Genomic DNA, 23,129 nt, shown 5'->3' on the forward strand with positions numbered 1-23,129 from the left:
GATACTGGTCGGGCGCATGCGGGAGTCTGTCTGACTGCCTCCCCATTTCCGGCTTCAGAAAAATACAGACACACACACACACACACACACACACACACAAAATTGGGCTCTCAAAAGAAATTTCAATCGTTATACTGTTGATATTTGGTTCTGTTGACTAATGAGTTTGCCGACCACTGTAATCTAGAACATTAACAATCAATTTGGAAACCACAGTGAAAACTTCGTCCAGACCCCAGATGTTGTGGGAACCAGGACTGGGGAGCGATGTGGCTGATCTGATCACACAACAAAAGCGGGCGTGGAAAACGGGGTTGCATTTCCTGGTTTATTTTCTTAGTCACTCAGCTGCCTTTTAAACGTCACCTGAGTAACACTCTTCCATCAGGAAAGGAGAAACAGACAATAAAAGCAGTGGTACCCATCCCGTTGGAGGAAACACCTTGTATCTGACAGGACACCAGATGAGTGATGCATTGTTTGTTCATAATCGCTTGAGAGGAAGCAGAGCTTAGTGGTAGCCAATACACTGAGAGCTATTCCATTTTTAAGGATTTACTTGAGCAAAACTTGATCTGACTAGGACAGCGCCAAACCAGAAATGGTGAGGAGGCTACCCGGAGAGGAATCTGGGGTGGAGGGATGAGAGGCTTTTATAGAGAAAGTGCAGAAGCAAAGAAAAGGGATTAATTACTGACTGCCTATAGCTCCAAGCCTAGTTGGCTGTTGGGGACCAGTCGGCCTTCAGTTTCCATTTCGGCACCCCGAGTCTTGCACGGGCTTCGGCGTTGGCTTGCCCGTGACGGTAGAGCCGCTCAGGGTGATGGTCTCCCGGTGTGACTAATGTCACAGTGGTCAAGTCTGCGCTGTAGAGGCCTAACGAAGGATTGCGAATCTGCAGCTGAGAGACAATGAATTGGCGAGTCGACCTCTTGGGCTTTGTATGGAAAGCTACGAAAAGAGCTGCTGTACGGATGACCCATGAGAATTCACGCAGGCGTGAGACCCGGAGCACAGAGGACAGGCTGCTGCGGATGCATTACTCACGGCTCCTACCTTGCCCATCCTCCTGCGAGCAGCTGCTCCCTCCCCGCCCCCCCTCCCCCGGGCAGCCAGTCCTCAGCCAGGAGGTGGCCTGCCTTCCTCCCACACTGGGAAGAGAGAGAGGCCAATGCGAATTCAGTGAGGGACACAGACCTAACCTGGGCAGGCCCAGGGGCTGAGATGGTGGTGGGGACATCTCATCTGCATTGGAAAGAACGCCCAAGTTTTCCTCAAATTTTCAACACGCCTCCAAACGAACCACTTAGCCTCAGTCACCCAACTGCTGCGGGCACATTACCTCACTCTCTGCGAGCGGTGGGGGCAGATGGGTGGTTCAGAAACGGAGGTCTTTGGGGCCCCTTCGGGGCCGGATGTTCTGGGCAGGAAGGCCAAGCTGGGCACCGCCTACACCGTCCCCCACACCTGCCTCTCCGTGCCCCTCCACCACCCCACCTCCCGCGTTAACCAGAAGAGACCGCCTTCCCCTTGCATGGCTCACTGGGAACCTAGGGAGATGTCACTCCAACAGAGGGCTCCACAGTCGTATGCGGTCGAGAACCGAGGGCTCTGACTGCCCACCGCAGCTAAAAATTTCTAGGACACCGAAAACCAGCTGATTTGATACTGTACCAAATTTATTCAGGTGGTTCAAACTGGAATATTGTCAACAATCTGTATTTTTCAATTTAGCAAGAGAAATAAAAGTATAATGGATATACTGTTCATATATCAGTATTAATAGTTACTGACAACTCATTTTTGCTCCATTTATCCCATCAAGGGACCTAATCTAGGCAATTTTCTCACCCAGCGGTTAGTTTGCCTCGATTTGATGACTAGAGTCACTCTCTTCTTCATTGACGGCTGTCTAGGTATAAACATAAAATGAAATAGGAAATACGGAAGGTAATTAATCTGATAGCGTTCAAAAGCCCCATTACAACTAAAATTCACTGATCCTAATGTGTTAATGACATAGGACTGATTACTGAATATAAACTTGTGATCTTAACATTAAATTACAAAGGCTAAGATCAAAGAAGTCGGTTTACCCACAGCCAGTTTTTAGACACGTTTCTAAAAAACCTTTCCTGTTCACAGAGTTGTTTAAGTTCAGAATGTGAAGAAACTTTAGTAATCCCATAACCGCATTAGTATTAAAGCCGAACGTTCGTTCACCAGATGCGGGGGAATGGGAGGAGCCCCGTCCACAATGACAGAAGCCTGGAGCACGCTGACCTGTGTTTCATAACAAAAGACAAATTTCCTTCCCCTCTACCAGCTTTGTATGGACAGATGACTCTTTCAAGCTAGCATTCATTACGCGACTCGCCAGTTACCACTATTCACCTGCTGAAAGCTGACCTGCTATAAATTCAAACAATTACTTTGTTTCAAAAAACTAGAAAATAAATATTTTCCAAGGGGGGAAAAAACAAAAAGCTTTTTATAGGACTGCATTCAGTATAACTCAATCCCTTTGAGTTGCAGAAAGACCTAGTCTCACAATAAAGGAATAAGATGTCTGATAATGGGAAAATCGCATGGAAGTTCTTTATACAAATGAACTTAGCTAGCAATTTGCTACAGAAGGACAAAAAAAAAACCCCACTGGTTTTTAATGTAGCCATGGCAACGTCCTATCTTCATCAATTTTTGAACTGAAGTCAAGTATCCAATGTTTCTCTTCTTCAGACTCGGTGGTCTTTGTAACACACATAATGGGGCACACAGAGGAAGCCACACTCTGTCCTGAAGCCTTGGCATTATTATAAAATGTCATCTGAGAGTCAGTGGATTGGACATCTTCCTCCCCATGTGCTCCCCCCCTCCCCCATGTACCAGCATCGATATGTACAAGCATCATAAAAGAACACAGAACGTTCAAGTCGCTTCTGATGGACAGAACTAAGTGTTCCCTCCTTCCTACGTCCACAGAGCAGCACACACCCGGTTCTTTTTATCGTAAGGCAACTACCAAGCCTCCCACTCCGCCATTGACTCCTACGACAGCAGAGACCTTGGTGAGGAGGCAGCTCAACTCACTTGCTGCTGGCTGTCCAGGGTCTGCCGCGGTGCTGCCAAACAACAGGTGTTCAACCCACGTCTCGTAAATGATGAGAAAGAAATGAAGATAAAGAACAAAGATCTCTCTCTCTTTTTTTTTCTTTTTTCTACGAAATAGAAAGCTTTTGCCCTATGTGGCCACATATCCAGAAATGATTTCTATATTTAGATTAAAGCAATCTCAAGTTACAACGACGCCTTCACAAGTATTAAAGATATCATAAGATGTGAGGATTCTTATTATTTTAATGGCTTAAACTGCAACTTTCAGGCTGCTGGCCAGAGTATAATTCTACATATATTAATACGTAGAATTTAAAACGTAGATAACATTTTGGGTTTTGACTCTCCCTTAGGCAAAGTCTCCACGGTGGACTCACTAAGAGGAATTAAAGATACTATGGAAAAAAATTCAGAAAGCACAAAAGGGCATATGTATTAGGAAAAGTCCACATCTTAACATGCTTATGAATTTTTTCTTTTAAAAGCCTTCTGAACCAACCCACAGGGAAAAAAAAAAAAAAAGCCTTATGTTAACTGCCAATGAAGAGTAATTTTTAATCTTTCAATTTTAAAAAATCATATGAAACAAAGAGATTAGGGGAAAAAAAGCACAGGAACTGATATGGTAGGCCCTCAGCAAATATTGACCGAAAGGCCAAATGGAAGAATAAATGAGCGAGAACTGATAAGCCTAATAAGAGCGGACTTTGACTTCGTGTGAGTCATTCATTCAAACGATTTAAGAGAGTCTGTATGTAACACATTTCATTGAGATGTCAGTTTTCCCTCCGGGTGACATTTCATCCACATCATCTTCTGAACTTGAAAAAGATTCAATTATAATTTATTTTGCTTTAATCTATGAAAGACTCCATTGCCTTGATAAAACTAAAAGAAAGTACAAGAAATACCTTCTAAAATAGTTTTACATTAAAAAAAACCAAAACTGGGAAGAACAGTAGTTAGTTATGAGCTGGCTCCCAGCTCCTAAGAGTCTGAGCACATATGTGAACATTCACCCATAAAACGGGCAGTGATTTCGTGAAAACATAGCTACTGTTAGTAACATTTACTTGTGTATGGATTCTTTACCATATTTTAAGGAAGAAAAGCTATATATTTAAGGAAGAAAAGCTATATATTTTACGCACAAGTTACCTCCTTTACGTCCACCGGCTCACCCCTCCATCCACGTATACTTTGTATCGAAGGCTCACTGTGCTCCTGGCCCTGTGCCAGGCTTCGGGACAGCTTCCCACCTTTGAGTCCCAACACCTTTCAAATCCACATTGAAATACTGTTTTCTTTTTTATTTGAAGCACAGTTTTCCTATTTTTATTTCAAAAGAAAAAAGTATCCCAGAAAATTGATGGGAGGATGGGAAATGATATCAACATGTCAATGATGATGAGATCATGCACGTGTTCTAAACCCGGAGAACATCTTTCAACGAGTTGATTACATTTTTTCAATGTGTTCAGAAAGGAGGAGTGGGAGAGGGGGCGTTGGAAGAGGAGGAGGATACAGGTGAGAGGGTTTGGGGCAGTCAAGTTTTTCAAATAGTAAAAATGGGATTTTATTTTTATATTTAAAAGAATTATACAGCTGTATTAAAAAAAAACAACCAAGTGGAAATCTGTCCCTCTAAATTAAAGACCACCACTATAATTGCTATTTCACCAGATCCCTGAATGGCCCAGAGCAAAAACCACGATCTCAATGGTCAAGCTATTCCCGGAAGAACAGCTACGTTTTAAAATCTGTGGCTAAAAAGTGAACCATGTCTGTTTTGCAGGTGGACACATTGCCACACAGCTGTGATAGTTTACTTTTTAGCCGTCAGCCAATAAGAAAACGATCCTGTAAAAATCTGGTGGCGTATGTTTTTCTCTCTTTTCCCCCCTGTGTTTTTAATTGTTGGTTACTTAAGAAGAAAAAGGAAAAGTCACCTTATCACTATCTCACATGCTGTCATCCAACACAAACTCTAGGAAAGTCCCATTTGGGAGTTATTGTTCAGAGCATGTGTTTTAAAATTATTATTTTTATTTATTTATTCATTTTAGAGGAGAGAGAGAGAGAGAGAGAGAGAGAGAAGGGGGAGGAGTAGGAAGCTTCAACTCCTATATGTGCCTTGACCGGGCAAGCCCAGGGTTTTGAACCGGTGACCTCAGCATTCCAGGTCAACGCTTTATCCACTGCGCCACCACAGGTCAGGCCAGAGCAGGTGTCTTAATGATCTGTACGCTGGAGGTTCTGGGCTGGGCACTAACCAACCACACAAATGTACTGACAGAATCAGATCCAAGGTGAGCTGCACACTGTCCCTCATGATAAAAAGTGCATCATCTAGTAAGGGACTAATGATCTAAGAATCCAACACTCACATCTAATCATTGTATGCCCAGAAAGGGGAAAAAGAAACGTAAACACAAGATTACGACACAGATGAGGGGTGATCAAGAATGAATCCAGGAAAAGCTTCCCAGCACAGAGTGTAGGCTGTGAGGTCGGGCCACGGGCCACGGGCCTCATGAGGTCCAGTTCCTATAACAATATACACTTTTACAAAGCAGATAAGGCCGGGGCTCGTTTCTGATAACCATGACAATTAAGAACTCTAATCTGACTTCTCTGTCTCACAGTCTAGATTCAGGAGTACTTTTTTTTTTTTTTTTTTTAAATGGGACAAAAGCATTGACCAGCAGATCCAGGTACAATACTTTCACTGTCTTGCCTGTCGTATTTCTTACTGCAACACACTGGCGTGTTGGTTTTGTGCCTTCTTGAGTGTGGTTCGTGTGAACCACACATGGTCACTGTTAGTTGATGGATAACCTTACCTTTCTAAACTTGTAAGGCTGAAGACCAAGGAAATGCCAGCCGTGCTGAGAAGGAAAATCACTACGCTACATTCTTTAGAGTTTAAATTATCTCATCTCTTCTCCGCAGAGCAATGCAATGTGGGTTCCTAGGAGGAGCGGCAGTCTGGAAGACAAAACCTGGCTTCTAATCCCACACCATCATTCCTTAGCTGTGTGACCTCCCCACGTGGGCCTCAACACCATCACCTAAAATGTGGGAGCTAAAATTCCTCCCCACGCCCTCTCACAGTGTCCCTGTTAACAGAAAATAAACAGCGAATAAGCAAGGCTCTGAAACCCGTAAGGCGCTGTGGAAGATGTTCGGGCCGCCTCACTATCCCGCAGACAGCCCACGGCAAGCTCTCCGTTAGTGAAAGCCCCACAATCAGCTCCAAAGACATGAGAACAACAACAACAAAAAAAACCCAAACCAATCTTACAATAAAGGAAAGCACACAGTCAGTCCATGCCCCCTGCTGTGCTTCCCATGCTGACAACTGCTTCCTACGAGATCTGGGGAAATAAAGCGTGAACCCATTCACCACTAGAAGAACTCTCCTTAATTCCAAATAAAGATAAATCTAGTTCAAATGCGGTCCTTTCGGGCATGCGACTATATAAAGGAGGGAACAAGGTCAGAAAGAGTTTCTAATTAGATGTTGGATATAAATTTGGAAAAAAGACTCAGAAGAATGATTTAAAAATAAAAAGCAGCATTGTTAACACTCCCCACACACACACCCACACACACACACACGTTTCACCGGTAACCTCTCTAGGATGCAGGCATCACTTTGAGCTGATGGACAAAGACATCCGACCCATTCACCGGCAGAAGCTGTGATTTCTCAGTCCGCAGCCCAGTCATTCGTGGGAACGTGCAGAAATGTGTTTTGCCTTTTGTGTCCCTGTTGGGAATGGAGAGGCAACAGATTTCTATGTTGGTGTCCTTCGGGGGGGCCCCCCTCGATGCTCCCCTATCAGCTCTGACACAGCACCGCCATCTGCTCACCTGCACCCTCCTGCAGACTGACCATCTAGGAAGGGAAGGGACCCTGTCTGAGTCAACTTTTCGTCCTGCAGCTGTGAACCCAAGAACTGAGACCCAGAAGGTGCTCATTAAAGGTTGACTGAATAAGGCATAAATGACAGATACTGTATCAGACTGACTTGTCTTTCAAGTCGAATGTCCCTTTATCTTACACTCACACTTAACCCTTATCTTACACTCACACTTAACCCTTATATCACACTCACACTTAACCTTTGGATTTCAGTGATACAGGTAACGCATTCTATATAATGAGTAGACTTGCGCAAGTTAAAGCAGCTAAACATTGGAGTCAGGGAATTAAACAGATCGAATTGCCTAAAGTATGTGAGAGAGATGAATCTATGCATTCGTTAATTAACATTATTCATGTATTGGTTCCTTGAAAACATTTCCTTGAGCATCCACTAGGGTGTAATCACTGTGCCCAGAATTGGGGCAGGCACAGTCAGGCAGCCCCAGGCTGGCCTGGAAGTGAGTCCCGGGGAGGGGGACCAGGTACGGGCTCTGGCGGGGGTGGGGCCGGGGCCAGGGGACCTCTGGGGTAGAGGGGCGCGCTACAGCCTGGGGCTGGAGGGCAACACTAGAACAGAGGGGCCAGCTACCTGAAAGAGAAGAGGGGACAGGGACCCCAGAGGGTGGGGGCCCTGGGGGGGCTCAGGATATCTCAGGGGTCCTCACTGGGGAGGCGGCTGGATTAGAGTCTCTCGTCAAGGGACTCAGAATCTACTTGAAAAGTTTTCAAGTGCAGATTAGCAGTTACAGAGCCGTCCCAGGGATGTAACGTACGGCATAGGGAACAGAGGCAGTAATATTGCCATAACCACAGATGGTGCCGGAAATTCAGGGGGATATCACTGTGTAAAGCACATGACCGCCTAACCACCAGGTGTACTCCTGCGACTAACACGGAAGAGTACTGAATGGAAACAGTCACTGGAAAATAAGATTAAAAATTGATGAGGAGCAACAACGGGAAGGGGAGCTAAGAGAATGCAGATAGCAAACGGATGAAGGAAAACAGCAACGTCAGGGTAACTCAGTACTTATCTGCACTTCAGACCTGGTTTTAGGTAAAAGCCCATCTCTTAGAAGTAAAGGATAAGAGGAAACTTAAGTGTGAACTGTAAACGATGTTTCATTTTGAAACACAACGTTTTGGGGTTTTTTTTTATTAAAAAAGAAGAAGGAGGTTCTCTCTCTCCTTAGAGACCACACCCCCAGATATATTTCTCTCTGTCACTGAGGCCCCCCCGTCTTATCTTAGAGTCAGTGGACAATGCCATCAGGAACGCCAGGACTGGCAGAGAGGGCGGACACAGCAGGGCTCACGGGGCACGGGGGTGGGGTGGGGATAGGGGGCAGGGGGGGGCGTGACCAGCAGACCAGCAGGGCTGGGCGCAGCGGCCCGCCCCCAGCGTGCATCGCGGGCAGGCGCCTCTCACCCACAGTCACCTGACGGAGTGAGTGTGTAAAAGCAGGGCAGTATTTGAAAATGCAGCACAGATTAAAACGGCACCTGGGTTTTGCATTGCATAGTTGTAGGGGATAAAGACATCAGCGCCCATTTGAAAGAAGGACTGCCCAAGTACCCATCTTACTGCTGGTGCAAAGGTAGCGTTTCACTGTGAGTGGCTAATGGAATCCCGAGTTATTTTCAGGGGAAAAATAAAACAGTCTGAGTTTCACTTCAATGACAATATACAGGTACATCGAAGGCCAGTTGGGACTCCATAGCTTCCAAACACTGCAAAATTTGAGTCACTTTACACCAAGGAGGCTGTGGAGAGAGGCAGGAATGAAACTGGGGAGTCCAGCTGGATACGAGTACGTCTAGTCGTCTCCAGGCAGCCCGAGGGACCAGAGGCTGATGCTTCTCATTGTAACTAAACGGTCGTCATTTTTCTATAACCTTTTAACTTCGCCCACGAGGAGCACAAAGCTGTCATCACTTTCTTTCCCATTAACTACTTGTCAAAGCGCATGACAAATATAATAAACAAACTTACAACTTACAAACGCGTAAAATTTGGAAATAACAGAAATATGAGGCATGAGACATGCTCCTTACATTTAATGCCCTGTCAGCCTTCCCGGGATTCCATCTCTCAGCCTGGCCAACATCTGGGCGAATACCTATCCAATCTAAGGTCACCAAAAGATACCAACTTAACTGTCAACTCTAAGAATATCACATATGGAATCACCGTAATTAGCTAATGGATATTAATTATGGTATATATATATATATATGGTCTACCAGAAAGTTCTGTCCGTTTTTGGAATAAAACAAAATACAAATTTTTCTTATTGTCAATAAACTTTATTAAATAATACAATTGCCAGTATTATTAATGATTTCTTGCCAACGTGAGGGCAATTTGTATATCCCATTTTTGAAAAAGGTTTTATCTTTTGATGCGAAAAATTGAACCAGTGCTTGTTTGATATCTTCTTCATTTTTGAATTTTTTGCCCTTCAAAAAATTTTGTAAGGACAAAAACAAGTGATAGTCGGAGGGTGCTAAGTCCGGGGAATATGGTGGATGCGACAGACATGCTTCTATAGCATTTCTTCCTTGTTGAAATTCGTAAAAATTACAGTGGTGTAAATGAACTTTATCAGTAGCCATGGGTACACTATCGCTTCACACATAAGACTAACGTGAATCAACTTTGTTTTAGTTAATTTGCTACATCAGTATGTATACATTAAGTGATAAAAATAGAGAGGCACACATGCGCCAAATAAACATGTGCTTACCTGTCGAAACTTGTGATAGAAACGGACAGAACTTTCCGGTAGACCTTATATATATATCTATTTTTTTTTCTTTTGGACTAATTCTTTTTCTTCTTTCTTTTACATATATGTGTGTGTGCGTGTCTTTTTATTACAGTTAGCATTGCGCTGCTGTTCCTGCAAGTTCTGAACCGGCGTGGAATTTTGACGACTGCCCTTCTAAATAAATGAGTTGCTCAGTTCCCTGTGACCGTCTACGCACACCAACCCGCAAAACGCGTTATCAGTATTCGTCCCCCAAAGGCGCCGGTGACCTCCTCTTTTCCAGCATGCGTGACCCGTCTGGACAGCGTGACTGCGGCACGGGGACTTAGCTCCACGAGGGAGATCGCTGCCGCTCCGTGGCCTGCCTTCCCCATTTGACAAATGAGACTCTCTTCCTTACCCATCCGCTCCTTGAACTCAGGCGCCGTGACCGTGGAATCCTTCAGGGCCCGTTCCATCTCCCGGGAGGCGAGCTAAGATGAAGGGCGTGCCGCTCCGGATGCATGTGCTCCTGGGCCTGGCGATCACCACGACGCTGGTACAGGCTGCGGAGAGGAAAGCGGGCTGCCCGCAGCTATGCACGTGTGAAACCCGGCCGTGGTTCACGCCCCGATCCGTGTACATGGACGCGGCCACGGTGGACTGCAATGACCTGGGTCTTGCGCACTTCCCAGCCGGGCTGCCCGCCGACACGCAGATTCTGCTCCTGCAGACGAACGACATCGCCACCATCGAGCCCTCCGTCGACTTCCCGGTGAACCTCACCGGCCTGGACTTGTCTCAGAACAATTTATCTTCGGTCACCAACATTAACGCAAAAAAGCTGCCCCGTCTCCTGTCTGTGTACCTGGAGGAGAACAAACTCACGGAGCTGCCCGAGCGGTGTCTGGCTGGCCTGAGCCACTTACAGGAGCTCTATGTTAATCACAACTGGCTTTCGGCCATTGCGCCGGGGGCCTTTCTGGGCCTGCACAGCCTTCTGCGGCTTCATCTCAATTCCAACAGACTGCAGATGATCGACAGCAAGTGGTTTGATGCCCTTCCCAATCTGGAGATTCTGATGATCGGGGAGAATCCCATCATCCGCCTCACGGACATGAACTTTAAGCCGCTTATCAATCTGCGCAGCCTGGTGATAGCCGGCATCAACCTCACGGAGATACCGGATAATGCCTTGGTTGGGCTTGAAAACTTAGAAAGCATCTCTTTTTACGACAACAGGCTTAGGAAGGTGCCCCACGTGGCTCTCCAGAAAGCTGTCAACCTCAAGTTCTTGGATCTCAACAAAAACCCCATCAATAGGATACGCAGGGGCGACTTCAGCAATATGCTCCACTTGAAGGAGCTGGGGATCAATAATATGCCCGAGCTCATTTCCATCGACAGTCTCGCCGTGGATAACCTGCCGGATTTGAGGAAGATAGAGGCGACGAACAACCCCAGGCTGTCTTACATCCACCCCAGCGCGTTCTTCCGGCTGCCCAAGCTGGAGACCCTCATGCTGAACAGCAACGCCCTCAGCGCCCTGTACCGCAGCACCGTCGAGGCCCTGCCCAACCTCAGGGAGATCAGCATACACAGCAACCCCATCCGGTGCGACTGCGTCGTCCGCTGGATGAACATGAACAAAACCAACGTCCGGTTTATGGAGCCGGAGTCGCTGTTCTGCGTGGACCCCCCGGAATTCCAAGGTCAAAACGTCCGGCAGGTGCATTTCCGGGAGATGATGGAGATCTGTCTCCCTCTCATAGCGCCGGAGAGCTTACCTACCCACCTGGATTTGGAAGCCGGGAGCCATGTGTCTTTACACTGTAGGGCGACGGCGGAGCCACAGCCCGAGATCTACTGGATAACACCTTCTGGTCAGAAACTCTCGCCCAACGCCCTGACGGACAGGTTCTACGTCCACGCCGAGGGCACCCTAGATATCCGCGGCATCGCCCCGTCAGAGGGGGGTCTCTACACGTGCATAGCAACTAATCTGGTTGGTGCCGACTTAAAGTCTGTCATGGTCAGAGTGGATGGTTCTTTTCCCCAGGACAACAACGGCTCCTTGAATATCAAAATAAAAGATGTCCAGGCCAATTCCGTTCTGGTGTCTTGGAAAGCGAGTTCAAAGATCCTCAAATCCAGCGTCAAGTGGACAGCCTTCGTCAAGACCGAAAACTCCCACGCCGCCCAGAGCGCCCGAATACCGTCCGACATCAAGGTCTACAATCTCACCCGCCTGAACCCCTCCACTGAGTACCACATCTGCATCGACGTCCCCACCCTCTCTCAGAGAAACCGGAAACAGTGCATTAACGTCACCACCAAAGGGATGGACCCTGACCAAGAAGAACACGAAAAGAGGAGCACCGCCGTGTTGGTGGCCTGCCTCGGGGGCTTTCTGGGGATTATCGGTGTGCTGTGTCTGTTCAGCTGCCTCTCTCAGAAGCTGAACGGCGATGCCAGACACAGCTACGCTGGGAGTTACTTACCGAAACCCACCTTCACGCTCAGTGAGCTTTACCCTCCCCTGATCACCCTCTGGGAAGCGGGCAAAGAAAAAAGTACGACGCTGGAAGTAAAAGCAACTGTTATAGGGGTGCCCACAAATACATCTTAAAGAAAAAACCAACAACCAACTAAAACCTACTTCAAAGAGAAGCTCGAGACTGTAGTTGTGCTTGGGAAAAAAAAAAGCAGAGAAATATTCCTTTCTAGAAGGAAGTTTAAGCTTTCCCCCAATGCTGCTCCTGACCAATGGAAGTGTGTGCAAGCTCAGCATTTGAATTCACTGGCCTCAAAGGGTACTGTGGTAACCAAATAAAATAATCCCATTTTCTAGAACTCTCATGTACCTTTTATGTCTGGACTACAGTGACCGTGGACAAAAAACATTTCTGTATTTTTTTTTAAGTACATACGAGTAGCTGAACTGAGCAATACCTCCTCCTGTGTTGTATCACACGTATTAGCCACGAGTTTTTACAGTGACCAGATAAACGTGAGTTGACACGTGGTGTGATAAAAGGGACACAGTCTGTAGAGTAGACACAGTGAGTATGTGGGCCTCTTTTATAAGGAAAAATACATTTTGGATTAAAATCAATTGCTTTTTGTCTTGTTTTTGTTTCTAAATAAAGAATAATTTCTGGGAAATGTCATCTGGCCAGATGTCATTTAAATGGCAACATTTTTTAAAAAAAAAAAAACGCTGTTTTTCCTATAATGAAATTTGCAGTGCTAAGAGTCGGACGCTCTTACTGGGTTCTGTAACCACCTTTTTATGATGCACAGAAATGGGTTGGAGAAGGCACCTGATCAATATTGGAAAGGCAATCATAACATCGTATTTAACCCTTTCACTGGAGATGAAAAGAAATCCCCTAGGAAGTTATGCATGCACTTAAAGATTTTCTTTTCTGAACAAGAAGATTTTGTAGTGGATTTAATTATTAAGTTCACATAATGTAAATCAATATCTGAGGAACTGAAGGTCTTATTTTAATAATGAGAAGTAACTCAGCTTCAAGATGCTTGCTTTGCAGAAAATGTTGCCAAATTTCAGTAGGACTAAGGATCTTGGTGTAATCTTCAAATCGCTCTCTGTGATTCTAAATACTCAATCCGCTTCACTGCAATAACAAACACATATTCTAATAATTTGCTGTGTTGCAAACATAGCGACTAAACAACATGTCCTACATAATCCCAAAAGGAACAAAAGAAGGATATTTATACATTTCTGTAGCAACTGACATTATGAGTGCTGACTGACATCTGTTATGATCAAAGTAGATGGTCCTATTCCCCAGAATAAAAACTATTTTTAGAATTTTAGAATACTAGGATTTTCCAAGACTAAAACTTTAGAATTGTTCTTTAAAATCTACTGAATCAGTAGAAGCTAATAGGTACAATCTTACAAAACTTACATTTCCAGAATTCAACAGAAATTTAGAAGGAAAAGCTTCTCAGACAAATTTAGAGTAATAAATTAAGCACAGTTCTCTATGACTATATTTAAGGCACCTAAAATCACAGCTTTAAAAATTGAGCGTCATTGAATTGAACTGCCAAGAATATTACTAATTATTTAAGTGTCTTATATAGTAACTGGATAGTTTTTGCTTGGAAAAAAATAACAACAGCCAAGATCTTTTAGGGTTTTAGTCACATTTACAAAAAACAAACAAAAAAGATAGACTTGCAAAATAAATGTATTGTGTACAAAAGAGATAACTGGACACAATTAAAAAAATCTGAGACAATAAGCCATACTTTTTTATTAGCAAATTGCTCATCTCTAGAAAGCTACCACATTTCCAAGTTAATTGCTGCTGTGCCTGTTCATAATCAAGTGTTTAACTTTTCTTCCAGTAGTCTGCTGCACAGTATCAGCATGTCACTGTCCTATAAACATTTCCAGTCCTGTCGTCATGTCAACTTATTTGTTAATACTAGACACTTGCTTTTGTGATAGCATTGACATAATCGAATTAAACCCTAGCTGTTTTTCACAATATGGAAGGTAATTGTTATGAACCCTTCAAAACGAAAGGACCAACTGTGTTATTTTTAACACAACCAAAATATGAGACTTGCTAATTCAATGTGTTTCCCAAACACAAATTTTACAACCTGATGAATCGCTATCACACAGCGGCTGACATTAGAATTTATCAGCAAGACATGCTCATACATCATGAGATGTTTCAGCACCATGGACAGAGCTTCTTAGGAGCCGGGCTATTTGTCAAAATATGGGAGCTGAAATATGGCCTATTAGGATGCAGGTATTGTATAGGTCAGCAAAAACTTTCTTTCTCGGGTACCTTGCATGATTCTTTTAAACCTATCTGCATAAAGAGCTATAACAAACATATCGTAAAGCTGAGAATCCATTTCAAGCTACATTTTCTTAGAAACACTAGCAAATAAGCACTCCGAATAGATACCTACTAGTGACCACTGAAATAATTTTTTATTACAGCCAAATAAATAGATACTTTAAGAAAACATGATAATGTTTACTTGATTAACTTTTAAACCAAGTTACCAGTAAGATAGAAAAGGCATTTGCTTCAAGAACAAGAATGGCATTTCATACTTCCTGTGTTACCCTCTAAATCTCATAAAACCAGCTAAGCACTGGTCCAAGTATTCAAGGCATACAACTTACTATTTGGTGATCCCCTGTAGAGGCGGTGGCAAATTTTACCTATAACAAAACTCTGAAGCTTATACCTCCATGAATGCCAAATGAATCCCCCATCTTATATGAAAGGAAACATTTCACAAAAATAATTTTTAAAAAAATTATTTTCATGCCTGACCTGTGGTGGCGCAGTGGATAAAGCGTCGACCTGGAAATGCTGAGGTTGCCGGTTCAAAACCCTGGGCTTGCCTGGTCAAGGCACATATGGGAGTTGATGCTTCCAGCTCCTCCCCCCTGTCTCTCTCTCCTCTCTGTCTCTCTCTCTCCTCTCTAAAATGAATAAATAAAAGTAAAAAATAAAATAAAATAAAATAAAATTATTTTCAGCCCTGGCTGGTCGACTCAGTGGTAGAGCATCGTCCCAGTGTGTGAAAGTCCCGGCTCAATTCCCAGCCAGGGCACACAGGAGAAATGCCCATCTGCTTCTCCACCCCTCCCCCTCTCCTTCCTCTCTGTCTCTCTCTTCCCCTCCCGCAGCCAAGGCTCCATTGGAGCAAAGTTGGCCCGGGCACTGAGGACAGCACCATCACCTCCGCCTCAGATGTTAGAATGGCTCTAGTTGCAACAACGCCCCAGATGGGCAGAACATCGCCCCCTAGTGGGCATGCCAGGTGGATTCCAGTAGGGCACATGTGAGAATCTGTCTCTCTGCCTCCCCACTTCTAACTTCAGAAAAATACAAAAAAAAATTTTTTTAATTAAAAAAAAATTATTTTCTTACTGATACTACTAAATAAAATTCAAATTTTCTGAAAATAAGTATGTCCAGTTGAACAAAAATACATAAAAAACATGTGCAGAGTAATGTGTAGCAGTCAGCAATGTCAAGCAATACTGTGCTGGTAGCCATAAGCAGATCATTTTGTGTTTTAAAAAATGAAATACTTATGGTATATACATCAGGATTTTCATACTGATTTCAGTTTTTAAATTTTCATTTTAATTAAATAAGAATATTAAGTGACACTACATACCAGCAAGCATAACCTTAGTGTATTCATTGAACTATCTTTTGTTGACATTCAATAAATATTTCCTGTATGACTATTAGTCACTGGAAAAACAGAAGTGGACAGGAAAACTCTTCACCGTTACGGGGCTTACATGCTCACCATTTTCCCAAACATGCCTTCATTATGTTACTTAATAGTGTCCTAGCTTTGACCCAGATAACACTCAGATATTTGGATTGATATCTGATAGTTTAGATATCAATGATAATACTCAGAAAATTATAGATGTTTTTCTTGGTCTAAAATGTTTTACTTATCACAACATGCTGATAAAGGAAATTAATTCAAATCTGTTACTGAAATTTATTTTTATTATGCACTATATAGAAACTAGGCTGATGACATCCTTAGACTGCTTCAGTCAAAAAGCATGTCCACTTACCATAAGCCATTTCTAGGCAGGGAAACATAGAGTTAAACATGGCTCTAGTTGCAACAACGCCCAGATGTTGCAACTCTACTTTAAACACAGAGAGACTGATCATTCAGGAAATATGAGGATTTCAACTCAAAAAGATAATCTATCATTGACAAAACATCTCTATATTTTACAAAGAGAGCCAACGTGTATTGTCAATTCTTATAAAATTTCCCAACAACTATGAAGGAAAACAAACTTCCATAGATTAGCCTTTTACGTGAAAAATCAGAAGTGATAGGTCAGAGATCAATATGGGAAACAATAAGAATAGCGAAAGGGGAAATGATGATAGAATGCCTTCACAGCTCTCACAAACATCAAAACCACACTCTCACTGTATTATTTCTCCAATAACTTGAGACCTGGACTTCAACCCAATGTTGACATTCTAGGAGACGGGGAACAATGAATAGTGATTATATTGTGATGACATTTTCTTTGATCCAATCTCTGTCACTCTTTTTCTCTCTCTTTTTTTTTCTAACTTCTCAAACAAATGATAACAAATAAGTAAAAGTTTGTTTGTTTAAGAAAATGGCTGCCATCCTTATATTTAGTATATTATACATTCCAAATGGTCATCTGGGGGTCAGTCTAACCCCGAAGACCACAATGATTTTCACACTTAGTTCTACAGACCTGCACTTCTATTACAGTATTTCACCCTGATTGACGCACTGCCAGGGAGCACGGCGCTATTGTCCTGGAGAGAGAACACCACACCTAGAATCATAATGCTGCAATCGGTACCATGGGGAGTTCTGGAAAAAAGAAAGAAACAGACTCGTTTCAACACCCTTGTGGCTCCTTTTGTGTATTCATTTGAAAACTGAGGACTTCATTTACTGTTAAGGCCAACCACCAACTTGATTTATGTTTTTATATCTCTGCAATGAGCAAAAAATAAAAACTATTTATAGATAGGAATAAAGAGTCATAATCCAGAAACCCAGTCTTTAAAATAAGATAGTATAAATCTTAAAGAAAACTAATCTAATAAAATATAGATTATTTTCAAAATCTGGCCTAAACATCCCATTAATGATATAACAAAGGGCTCTTGAATTGACTAGTAAGCATTCAGTATTCTCAGGTAAGACAATATCACATGAACTACAACACAATTCTTTTTCATTCCCAATGAAAATAGAAATCCAACAGAGATTTGAATTGACCTTGTTCAATTTACATACACATCAGAGGGCTCTTAGCTTATCTTTCAAATAAGCCATATATTCAACATCCACTAAGGGGTTAGATACATCACAGATATATCAATACAACTGACTCTTAAAATCAAACTGTGGTATTTACATAATGAAGTGACAGCAAACATCGACTCTAATTTCAAAATTATTGTAGAGTCATTCAGAATAACAAAGCATAGCTAAAAGAATAGAGTTTGACCTTGGCAAGCCTTCTAGAAGAATCAACTGTAAAAGCATTTGAAGACCTCACAGTAATTGTGTGTTTATATTTATATTTTCTAACTCTAATATATTTTCAAGAAGCTAATAGCATTATGTGACCACTGAAAGGAAAAGCCAGCTTCTCATTAAAACATATGGCTCGATATCTGAAGTTACTGATTCAAAATCCAATCGCAATACCCACTTGCAATGCGTACCAGCCTCTGGAACAAATGATGGGGTCGGGCTGGAACATAAATTGGCTCTCCTAATCCTGGTATTGAGAGAACCCAGAGTAATAAACTAGCCTCCCTGTCATCCGTGGCTCAGGCTCAAGGCTGAGACAGACAGAAATAATTCTTAAACCATCACAGGTACCATCATTAAAACAATCTGGTCAAATACACACCAAAAGAGTCCTTCAAAAGAATAGTGTAGAGAAATTAACTCATTTTCAGAACTGGGATTCAAGTCAGATAGCTCTGGTAAAAAGCCCTTTAATACTGGTTTCAGAGAAGCCTTAACCACTTAAGTGAACAGCAGGAAACCGAGTGTTAGAATAACATTAAGGTTTTTGGAATTCCTATCCCTGTTCCCTAGCCAATTCGTCCACAAACCAACATTGTAATATATTTTCGTATTGAATCGTTTATTGGATCGGGTTTTAAAAACCACCTTTACAAACAAAAATGTATAAATCTATATAATTAATTTTGTGATCCTTACTACCCAATTCACACCCTTGAGTGTAAAAATAAAAATCCTTGCGACCATGGATATGACATGGAAAAGAATAGTCACTCTACTAACAAAATATTTATCTATACAGATACATAGGAACCAACAGACAGCATTTAAGGAAGGAACTCTAGCAAAAACAACTGCGTGAGGATAAGGGAACGTTGGTTCCTCATCCAATTAACTGTATGTGTTTCAGTCCAGGCTCAATCCTGAAATGACAACATGATGCTTGAGATACTTCTCCTGGCACATGAAATGCTTACAATTAATAACGATATTATTAACATAATATTACGGTTGAGTAAATATCCATTCATATCTACTTGAGTAGCAAGATAAAAACTAGCAAGAAAGAAAGGAAACATTTAATGAAAGCTGCATGTGTACAGCCTAACCCTTTGCTATGGTCTTAAGAAATCAACTCCAGATCCAAAAAAGAGATGTGGGAAGATGAACGTTCACCATCTTACTATATGTCTGGCATCCTGATGGACCTTTCTTTTCTCTCTGTCTCTCTGTCTCTCTCTCTCTCCATCCCCACCCCCCATAAAGTGTAGCTTTGTTGGATGACTTGTTGTCTATTACAAAACTTGGGTTCTGAGCAGTTCTATTTTATATTTTGGAATTTAAGAATCGGCTCTAAGCAATTCTATAAATGAATTTGTTCTAGGAGAACCTAGAGTTAATTAATGCAGACTGTTTGTTGATTAATGGGGCAGCGAAAAATATTAAATAAAAAGTTGACACTCTCGAACCTACCCATATGATTAAAACCTACATGGCCATATAGGAAGTTGGTCATCTTCCCAGAAGAAACAAGGTGGCCCACTAAACAAACAAGCAAGCACACACTTTCATAGGTTGATAAGCTTCTATGAAGTTAATCTGGAATGCAAAAGTAATTTTATGTGTGAAGAAGTTCCTCAGAATTCAATGAGTACTAATTTTTCCTGCAAATATTTGGAAGTCACTATGCTGAACTATGCTCCTGTTCCAAAGGGTATGTCCCTACCTTGGTTTTTTTTTTTTTATAAATGAATTGTCTTCATGGTAGAACTTCATCCAAGGAATGAGATTTGGAAAATACTAGTAGCAAAGTTGACGAGCAGAGAAGTAAGGAGTAACCTGTGTTTTCATCCATGCATGAATTTTATTCACGTACTCTTCATTTATCGAGGATCTACTCTGTGCCAGACAAGATGTTAGCTACTGGAGATTCAGCACTGGCTATAATAGACAAAATCCCTGGCATCGTGATACATAGAGTCTACAGGTAGAGACCAACAAATTACTCTGTTATTTATGACATAGGTTAATAAAAAAAAATAAAGTAGGAAAGAGTCATTTGTAGAAGTACTGAGTACTGACACACGAATCAGACACTCATTCTAGAATTTCTACAGTTTTCTCACCACTGTGGTCTCCTAAGAGCGGGTGGGAATGTTTTATTCAGATTGTCTACCAGAAGTCTAATATAGGTTTTAAAGTAAAGAAGTGCATTTTTGGCACAATAATTTAAAGTTTGTGAAGGTGCACTGAAATAGTAAGAGAGGAAACGAACATTAATAGGGACAATAAACATAGCAGACATAATAGTAAATATAGTAGAAGAAATAAGCCTCACAATAAACTTAGCATAAAAATTTAGAGAAACTTTTGCTATTAAATTTTCTCAAATGTGTCTTGAGGAATTATGTTTCTTAGACTATCAACTTAGTTAGTTTTTTGTTTTTTTGTTTTGTTTTTTTTTTGTATTTTTCTGAAGCTGGAAACGGGGAGAGACAGTCCGACAGACTCCCGCATGCGCCCGACCTGGATCCACCCGGCACGCCCACCAGGGGCGATGCTCTGCCCACCAGGGGGCGATGCTCTGCCCCTCCGGGGCGTCGCTCTGTCGCGACCAGAGCCACTCTAGCGCCTGGGGCAGAGGCCGAGGAGCCATCCCAGTGCCCGGGCCATCTTTGCTCCAATGGAGCCTTGGCTGCGGGAGGGGAAGAGAGAGACAGAGAGGAAGGAGGGAGGGGTGGAGAAGCAAATGGACGCTTCTCCTATGTGCCCTGGCCGGGAATTGAACCCGGGTCCCCCACACGCCAGGCCAACGCTCTACCGCTGAGCCAACCGGCCAGGGCTCAATTTAGTTAGTTTTTAATTCTTCAGTATCATTTGTTTTTTGAATATTGTGCTGGAGATTTTCACCCGAAACCAAGGGAGAAATTCCAAACAAAGGCAAACGGAGTATAAGCACATCCGCCACGCTATGATCTTTAAACCGCTGGTGTGTCCTGTCCGGGAATGCCGGGGGAGGTCCGCCACGCCCCGGACACTAGCTCTCAATGCGCGGAGAGGAGTCCCCCCTCACCTCTGGGGCAGACGCATCTGTCCCATTTCTCTCTGGTACAGATCACAGAGAATGGCCATGGGGTCGTTAGACAAAATGATTACTAAGTGAAACAACAGAGTGAATCCAGTTTCACTGACAAGAGTCACTCCGCCCAGCACTAGGCTGCAATGCTCGGGGCAGCTCATTTTCGGGGTGGGTCCCCAGAGCATGGGGTCGGAACCGTCTGGGGCTCAGCACGAACTGTCTTGACAGAACAAGCCAGGGTTCAGCTTCACGCCGAAGCCAGAACCTCTGAGGTGCTCACAGAACAATGAGATCAGCAGCCCTAGATTTTGCAGCTAAAGCAAAAAATCTGAAACTTCGGAGGATGTTATGAAATTCTCCCGACTACACACCTGTAACGCACTCTTTAATATAGAAGACATTTTCAGATACATTACGTCTGGCACTTGAATATACAGGACCATCTGCATCTCCTCTGTGATGTCAGAGAAATTATGCTGACCTACCCTGAGGAATTATTGGTGGTGCAGAAGGAGGGATCAGGTGAAATTATCACCAGCCACGTTTGCAAGCCCGCTGAGCGCCCCCACCCTGCTCCAACGTGCGCACTGTCAGACATCCGCGACGCCTCTCACGGTGGCAGCGGCCTTATCGATAAAGATTCTTTGCTTCACTGAGAAAAGCCAACCTCTGATCTTTAAATCATCTGGCTGCAAAAGGGGTTTTCTACCAAACCTCTCCTCAAGTTTTTCTTGACTTGAAACCCTAACCCTATCATCATGTCACATTATTCTGTTGAAATATATGATAAAATATGATAAAATTATGTACTTTTATCTTAACACATTTTATCATCAAAGTAACACATGATTATTATACAAAATTCGAGAGAATAGAGGCTCACATTCCCCATATATATTTATAAAAACCTGTCACTTTGCTTTTCTCAAAGTTTATGTTATTTCTGATTCCATCACCTTAAATACGAATCCAGACTAACTCTCCCCAGATGTGAAAGGCAGCATCAAATGCCTCCGATGTCGGGATGGAAGAAGACTTCATCTCCTCACCCCACCCCAGAGCCTCCCTACGACGTGACGGACGGAAGTCACCATTCTCTTACTACATCGGCCCCTTATGTGTCAGCCCATTACATTTTGAAAAGTTCCAGGAATGAAAATATTTTCCCCTCGTGTTAAACTGAGACCTTGTCCCTCTCTAACCTACGCCAGTTTTATTTCAGGGAGTGAGAGGGTGAATGTGATGGGTATTCTGCAGGGCAGCCCGCATGTCCCATCATGCTGCCCTGTCCTCACGGTTTCCCTAATTCGCACGGAAGAAATCCACATCCTTACAGTGGCTCAGGCCTCTCTTCCCTGGCGGTGATCTAGGTCAGCAAATCCTCTCCTAAAACACAGCACAGGCCGCAGAAGGCCAGCTCGAAGGTCTTTGTTTGGGGAGCAACGCTAAGCTAAACTCCTCCACTATTTTCAAGAGAAAGGAGGGTCAACCACCCACAGGCAGTGAAGGCTCGCCATCCTGATGCCACACCCTGTGGTCAGCAACATCCCAATGTCCCCATCACCAGCAGCGAGTCAGCGCCAGTCTCTACCTTACAGATAAGCTCACTGAACCCCTGTGTGGGAGAGTCTAACAGTATGCATACTGTATATTATAGGTGAGAATGTGCAGGCTTAGAAAGTGTAAGTAACTGACCAAGGCTTCGCTGGTAAGTTCCTATGAGCCATGGCGACAAGGATTTGGTCTTCGTGTGAAAGCACATTGACAGTTAGCTGGCATCCATGACAAGCCTTAGACTTTCTCCCAAGAACTAGTATGGCCTCGTAGGTCCGTGTCCTTCAGCGGTTAGCAGGGGTGGTCTAATAACTTCACATCAGCAATTATAGTATGAGCAGGGAATTAGGAATCTCTATAGTCAGAAGTCTGATAAAGACTGGCACAGGCCCTGGCCGGTTGGCTCAGCAGTAGAGCGTCGGCCTGGTGTGCAGGAGTCCCGGGTTCGATTCCCGGCCAGGGCACACAGGAGAAGAGCCCATCTGCTTCTCCACCCTCCCCCTCTCCTTCCTCTCTGTCTCTTCCCCTCCTGCAGCCGAGGCTCCATTGGAGCAAAGTTGGCCCGGGTGCTGGGGATGGCTCCTTGGCCTCTGCCCCAGGCGCTAGA

The 23,129-nt window shown here is 43.4% G+C and overlaps 2 protein-coding genes across 2 annotated transcripts in view; one reads left to right on the forward strand and one right to left on the reverse strand.

Moving 5' to 3' along the window:
- The window catches only part of LRRN3 (leucine rich repeat neuronal 3), a 37,477-nt gene extending 24,543 nt beyond the window's left edge, over positions 1-12,934 (forward strand). The window contains exon 2 of the mRNA XM_066239963.1: positions 9,929-12,934. Within this exon, the coding sequence (XP_066096060.1) occupies positions 10,295-12,424 (2,130 nt within the window). The 5' untranslated portion in view covers positions 9,929-10,294 and the 3' untranslated portion in view covers positions 12,425-12,934. The remainder of the gene's footprint in view (positions 1-9,928) is intronic.
- IMMP2L (inner mitochondrial membrane peptidase subunit 2) overlaps positions 1-23,129 on the reverse strand; it is a 650,984-nt gene that overhangs the window by 332,051 nt on the left and 295,804 nt on the right. The window lies entirely within an intron of this gene.

This window comes from Saccopteryx bilineata, chromosome 7 (assembly GCF_036850765.1).
Source record: "Saccopteryx bilineata isolate mSacBil1 chromosome 7, mSacBil1_pri_phased_curated, whole genome shotgun sequence".
Taxonomy (NCBI): Eukaryota; Metazoa; Chordata; class Mammalia; order Chiroptera; family Emballonuridae; genus Saccopteryx; species Saccopteryx bilineata.